This window comes from Myripristis murdjan, chromosome 11 (genome assembly GCF_902150065.1).
Source record: "Myripristis murdjan chromosome 11, fMyrMur1.1, whole genome shotgun sequence".
Classification (NCBI taxonomy): Eukaryota; Metazoa; Chordata; class Actinopteri; order Holocentriformes; family Holocentridae; genus Myripristis; species Myripristis murdjan.
The window spans coordinates 1,501,130-1,507,980 of NC_043990.1; the positions used below are offsets into that span (position 1 = coordinate 1,501,130).

The following is a 6,851-nucleotide window of genomic DNA, read 5'->3' on the forward strand; positions in this document are numbered from 1 at the left end:
ATCAAACAGACCTAACAATTCAGCTACCAATGAATGAGCAGCAGTATGCGTGTGATAACACAGATTGAAAAATAAGCCGAAGTGATACCTCTTAGACAAGCTAAGCCAGTGTGCTGCTGTTAGCCAGTGACTTCAGACTTCAGACAGCGCCACACACACACACGCACTCCGGCATGAGCACACAGCAGCGCAGGAGGAGAAAAACTAACGCGCATCCAATTAATGCATTTTCTGGATTGTAATTTAAAAGTCTATGACGAAAAATATGACTGATATCGATGTACAGTCCGGGCCAGCATTGCGTTCAAGTGCAACTCCAAAAAGGAGGACAAATAACCGGACAAGGCATTTAAATTCCGGACTGTCCGGCCTAAATCCGGACGTATGGCCACCCTACTGCTCACTAAATGGCACATGGAGTTTACCAAAAAGCACCTTAAGGATTCTCAGACCAGGAGGAACAAAATTTCAGGAGGGAATCTGTTGGGTTTCTCTTTTCTTCTGTAATTTGTAGAACGTGGTCTTTACCTGTTCTACCTGTAAAGTGTCATGAGATAATTTCTGTTGTGATTTGATGCTATATAAATAAAGATTGATTGATTGATTGATTGAGATTCTTCCAGAAAGCCTGCTCCAGAGTGCTCTGGAACCCAGACTACGGTGACGATTCATCTTCCAACACGACAATGAGCCCAAGCTCACAGCCAAGATAACACAGGAGTGGCTTCAGGAGCAGTCTGTGAAGGTCCTGAAGTGGCCCAGCCAGAGTGAACCTAAAAAAAAAAAAGAAAAAGACCTAAAATAGCCGTTTGTTTGATTGAGTTCATTATGTCTTCTCTTACTTAGATCTTCTATGTATTTTATTTTTTTCAGACATATAAGGTTTATTTATTTACCTGACATGTTTCGGCGTTTGACTTCCGCCTTCATCAGAGTGTCACTGGGTGTTGGTGTGACGCAGCTTTATCAGCTGTTGTTTTCTGGAAGACGTGACCAACCTGTCAGATTTTGACAGGTCGGTCACGCCTTCTGCTGACCGCTCGCCCCCTGCAGGATGCCGCTCCAGGTGTGGGAGAGCATGTATGCTCCCTCGTCCCTGTTGATGGTCCTCGGGCCTCGCTTCCTGATCTCAATTGCCTCCCTGATCCAGCGCTGGATCAGGGAGGCAAAATCTGACAGGTTGGTCATGCCTTCCAGAAAACAACAGCTGATAAAGATGCGTCACACCAACACCCAGTGACACTCTGATGAAGGCGGAAGTCAAACGGCGAAACATGTCAGGTAAATAAATAAACCTTATATGCCGGAAAAAAAGAAAATACATAGAAGACCTAAAAATAGCCGTCTGCCGCTGCTCATCTAACCTGACTGAGCTCGAGAGGATCTGCAGAGAAGAATGGGAGAAAATGCCCCAAAAACAGGAGTGCCGAGCTTGTAGAGACACACCCAAGAAGACCTGAGGCTGTGATCGCTGCCAGAGGTGCTTCAACAAAATATGACGCCATGAGTGTGAATACGTATGTACCTGTTATGTTTAAATGTTTACATTTTTAATAAATTTACAAAAATGTCTGAAAACATGTCTTCACTTTGTCATTATGGGTTATTTCATGTAGATTTTTTGAAAAGAAAACTTTACTCAGATCGGTTTTAGAATAAGTCCAGTGCTGCATGAAGGAGCAGAACACAGAAGAGTCTTGTTGTGTTCACCTCCTGTTGGCACACGGCATTGATCAATATCATGTCCTGTTTTTTTTTATTCAAAGCAGGAAATCAGGTTTGTAACGATGCGATAAGGAGCACAATGTGTAGAAAAAAGCAGAAGCATGATCAAACACACAGATACACACACCAACTGAGTGTGTGTGTGTGTGTGTGTGTGTGTGTGTGTGTGTGTGGACAGAAGAACGGGGAAGAATGACTGTTTCAATTTTTAACATGAAGTTGAAATTAAACATGAAGGCCAAATTAAATGAAATGCTGAAGGTGATAAACTGCCTTTTTATTTAAACAGAGAAAACATTGAACTCATTTCTTTTTTATCAGAGAAATCACGTGAATTCTATGTGATTTCCATGTTTTTTTTCTGTTATTCCTTTGACGTCTGATGACACCTCAGCTCAGGTTTAATCAAGAAAACGGATACTGAAAATGAACAAATGAACAATCAAACTTTTTTTTTTAAAAAATTTACTTCATTTTTGTTCATGGAACCAAGTCGCTTCACTTTGCTGAATCCAGTTCGGTTCTTGGTTCCTTGATCAAAGTTTTGGCTGAGGTTTTTTTTTTTTTTTTTTTTTTTTTTTTGCTCTTATAAATTTACGACTTTAATCTTTTTTTTCTCACCAATTTGTGACTCTATAATCTCAGAATTTTCGATTTTTTATGATAAATTTATGATTTTTTTCTCATAAATTTGTCATTGTAATGTCAGAGAATATCTGAGTATTTAGTCATAAATTTGTGACTTTATAATCTCAGAAAGTTCACATTTTTCTCAGGATTTTTTTCTCAGCCTGCAGGTTGACAGGAGTCATGAGGGAGTCAGGAGGAGAGGAAGGCTGTTCCAAAACTCTCTTCCCTGAAGTGACAGCACAGTCTGTCCACAGCTGCGGTGTCTATACGGCACCACACAGCGCCCTCTGGTGGAGGCGCTGCCGCTACTGCCACTGCCAGCCCTCTGCTTGGACACAACACAAAGTTTTTTCATATAAATTTACAGCATTAATCTCAGAATTTTCGAGTTTTTTTCCTCAAAAATGTGTGTTTTTTCCCTCATAAATTTACAACTTTAATCTCTTTTTTTCACAGTAAACAATTGAGTTTTCATGTAGCCTATGTGAAGCACTTTGTAAACTTGTTTTTTGAAAAGTGCTGTATAAATAAAGTTTTTTTTCCCCTCTACAATGGCCCTAAATGGCCTTTTTAATTGTCTCTTTATTGCACCTTTTAATAACTTTGCACAGTATTCTTTTTGCTGCACTTTACCGTTATATTTATTAAACATAATACCACTGAATACCACTCTACGATTGTTGCTGCAACAAGAATTGCTGCTAAACGAAATTTCATTGTATCTTGTACAATGACAATAAAGCTTCTTCTTCTTCTTCTTCTTCTTCTTCTTCTTCTTCTTCTTCTTTTTTTCTACATTCCTTGTTTACAGTGTTTATATTGCTCTTTGGTACTGTTATCTGTATATACTGTTTATTGTGTAAATTGTGCTTCGTATCTTGCTATCCACTTTGCTGCTGTGATGCGTGAAATTTCCCCACCGTGGGACTAATAAAGGAATATCTTATCTTATCTTATCTTATCTTATCTTATCTTATCTTCTTCTTCTTCTTCTAATATGCCGCAGTAGTATGCACATACATTAACAAATACACAAAACCTTCTAATGAATTACTGAAAAGCAACAGGAACATTAAGGATAATTAATTATAATTAATAAGGATAATGAACTGTTTTCTGCCAGGCTACCTCTGCACTCTCCAGTCCGGTAGGTGGCGGTAATGCATCTGCAAGCTGGTTTGGCGCAACCTCCAATAAAAACCTGAGAAAGAAGAAGCAGAAGAAGCAGCAGCAGCAGCAGCAGCAGCAGCAGCAACAGTCATGCGCGGAGCGGCGCTGACCCGGAAGCGGAGCAGGTAAACACACCAGGGTCGCTTCATCCTCCTGCGGCGGATCATGTCGAAGATCGAGATGCTGCGGCTGCTGATCACCGAGCGGCTCACGGCGGCCGCCGAGGAGATCTTCGGGGTGTTCGGCCGAGCCCTGGCCGAGTACGAGGAGGAGATCTCCCGCTCCAAGCTGGAGATCGACCGGCAGCGCAGACTGCTGGACCTGACGGTGCAGCCGCGGGTGGAGCTCCGCGGCGCAGGTACACACACACACACACACACACACACACACACACACACACACACACACACACTTTCAGTAAACCCGACGCCCCCGAATTATAAATGATATGTTATTTTTCTCTGGATGCTGGTATGAAAATATTATTTAGCCTCGATATGAACCTTGGAAAGTGGCGATATTTAAGAGTCAAGTCTTTTTGAGGGTTTGTTGCCCACGTTAATACATATAACTAAGTAAGCAAATAAATAAATAAATAAAAATAATGACATTAGTAATGATTATAATTATAGTAATACAATTTTTAAATATGATTTTTCATTTTTTTGTGTTCTCATGGCTTTTTAAGCTATTGCCTTTTTAAAGCATTTTTTTTTAAATAGATTTTTTAAATTCTTATTACTCAATCAATCTCAAGTGAAGATATGAAATTTTGGCGAGGGATTTTCAGGGGGCTCCCTTGACCTCTGACCCCCAGAAATCTGAATACTTTTTTTTTTTTTTTTTTTTTTTTACAATTTTACAATCAAATTTTTTTTTTTTTATTATTATTACTCTATCATGAAACTAGATGACCTGAGGAATCTGTTACCAAACATGTCAGCTGGGCGGCTAAATGTCACGCCAAAGGGATATTTTGTCGCTGGAAAATCTGTCATGTGTGTTTCCAGCGGGGTCCCTTGACCTCTGACCTCCAGATGAATTGGGTTCTCCCCTCTGCAGACACGCCCACCTTGGAATTCAAAGCTAAATTACAATAAACTGTAATATCGAATTAAAATACCAAAGTATCATCAGCCCTCAGACTGACTGTCGTCTCTCTCGGTGTTCTCAGCTCTGCTCGAGCAGCAGGAGTGGAGCTCCGGTCTGGAGCTGGAGCCGCCGCCGCCGCCTCGCATCAAAGAGGAAGAGGAGGAGCTGTGGACCGGCAACGAGGAAGGCCAGCAGGACGACGGCATCATCAAGTTCACCGTCTTCCAGACCGCGAGCGCCGAGCAGGACCAGGTTTCCCCCGTGATCCCCAGCTACCGGAGCCAGTGTCTGGACGGCAGGAAGCTCGACCCCCAGCCCGGCACCTCGGCGCCGCCGCCGCCTCACACGGAGCCCGTCGAGGAAGTCTCCGGAGGCTCCGACACGGCCGGTAACGACCAGCTCGCCTTCTCGGACTGCGGCGAAGCCACCGCCTCGCCGTCGGAGGAGGCCGGCTCGTACACCTGCAGCGTCTGCGGCAAGGTGTTCGTGCAGCGCGGCTTCTGGGCGCGGCACGTCCGGCTGCACCTGCTGGGCGGCCGCACGGTCGACAAGTCGTACCGCTGCGACATCTGCGGCAAGAGGCTGACGCGGCTCGACGGCTTCCAGAAGCACCTGCGGGTGCACACGGGCGAGAAGCCGTACAGCTGCGGCGAGTGCGGCAAGAGGTTCAGCGACAACTCCAACTACAAGCGGCACATCCGCACGCACACGGGCACGAGGGCGCACCGCGGCCGGGGCTGCCGCAAGCCTCTGGGCTCGGCGTTGCTCCGCGGCAACACAGACGTTTGATTCGTCCAAACCGTGACAGTGAAACTACCTGAAACCAATGAGACCGTTCAAACTGAATTACAGGAACTCTGATCTGATATCATTTAAAATCACATGCAAATGTGGTCTGAACCTGATTTGGGAAAAAAGTAATGTGTTTTTTTTTGTTTTTGGTGCCGTTCATACTGCAAAAAAATCTGTGTGGCTCAAATCAGAGACGTGGAAAAATGGGCTTTGAGCTTTGAGCAGGAACAGGATGAAACCCGACGTGCCTTAACGGGAAAACCTGACAACAACCTCTGGTCACAGCCGCTCGTTCGATTTGGATTTGGAGCGCTGAATGTTTCTCTGTTAATATTAAATTTAATTTTAATGCACAATTTGACGTTTTTTTTTCTATGCTAACATGTAAACGCACCCTCAGTGAAATCCTGTGAAATCCTTCGTCTCCCTCCCGTTTCAGAAATAAAAACCTCTGTGTGGCAAAAAGGCCAAAAAAAAAAAAAAAAAAAAAATCAGGAGTTTTGCAGTTTTGACATGTTCCTCAGGGTTTTTAGAAACATCTTTGCTGACGATGCTCTGTTTTCGCCTGCTGTCGGTCTCAGTCCGTCCCACAATCTGAATCTGTCTGTAAACGTTTAAAGTTTCTGTTTGTGTTGTTGTTTTCCATGTTGTCGCTCAACACGTTCAGAACTGAGTCAGCTTTGTTTCAAATGTAAATAAAGTTTTTACAAATTGAACCTGATGCTGAAATATCTTTCTCGCACGTTTTATTAGTTGGTTTTACACGAGCTCACCGAGTTGGTTTTGAGCTGATCGTCTGTCAGAGGGGCTCTCAGGTCGGCCGCCTCCGGTTTGTACTGTATGGAGGCGGATGGATACAGTTTACCGGTGTCCTTTGGCAGGAAATAGTTCCGGCCGCAGCTTGTTTACGCCTGAGGTTTGTGGATTGGGACGAGAATCGGTGTCACTGTTTTTGAAAGGAGATTTTGCTGTCGGGTTTTTCACATGAAGCAGAAACAATCCCCAAAACTTTCTGTTTCTTTGTCTTTTTGTGTGTGTGTGTGTGTGTGTGTTGTGGCAGTCAGGTTCAAAAGGCAAGAAACCTGTGGACTTGCTCTGTGAGTCCATGAACGCACCATGTGCTTCCTCAAAGTCCCAGACGGAGCAGATCCTCTGGCTGCTCGGCGTTTAAACTCGGCAGACGGAGCCGGCGGCGGCAGAGACACACGAGAAACCACAAAGCAGAGCTGAATAATTAATAAAAATATGATTAAAATCACATTATGGCCGAGTGCAGCGTCCACATCAGAGGAGCTGCAGCTTTCTGATGAAGGTCAGGTGTTTCTGAGCGAAGCTTTGTGAAGCTCTGACCCACAAACCTGCAGGAAACATTCATGAAAACTCTTAACATTCTCATATGAATCATGTTGCAGTATCTGTCGAAATAATTTCAATATGACTTT

At 43.7% G+C, this 6,851-nt stretch overlaps 1 protein-coding gene across 1 annotated transcript; it reads left to right on the top strand.

Moving 5' to 3' along the window:
• Positions 1–3,594: 3,594 nt before the first annotated feature.
• Positions 3,595–5,963, top strand: LOC115367788 (zinc finger and SCAN domain-containing protein 12-like). The gene is made up of 2 exons (XM_030063709.1): positions 3,595–3,883; positions 4,700–5,963. Exons 1-2 carry the CDS (start codon positions 3,691–3,693, stop codon positions 5,404–5,406), a joined length of 900 nt encoding a protein of 299 aa, XP_029919569.1. The 5' UTR covers positions 3,595–3,690; the 3' UTR covers positions 5,407–5,963.
• The last annotated feature ends 888 nt before the right edge of the window (positions 5,964–6,851 follow it).

Excerpts from the sequence above, each read along its gene's own strand:
- LOC115367788 (XM_030063709.1), top strand. The coding sequence starts at position 3,691 with ATGTCGAAGATCGAGATGCTGCGGCTGCTGATCACCGAGCGGCTCACG. Across the intron at positions 3,884-4,699 it reads GGTGGAGCTCCGCGGCGCAG|CTCTGCTCGAGCAGCAGGAG; the intron begins GTACACACACAC and ends CGGTGTTCTCAG.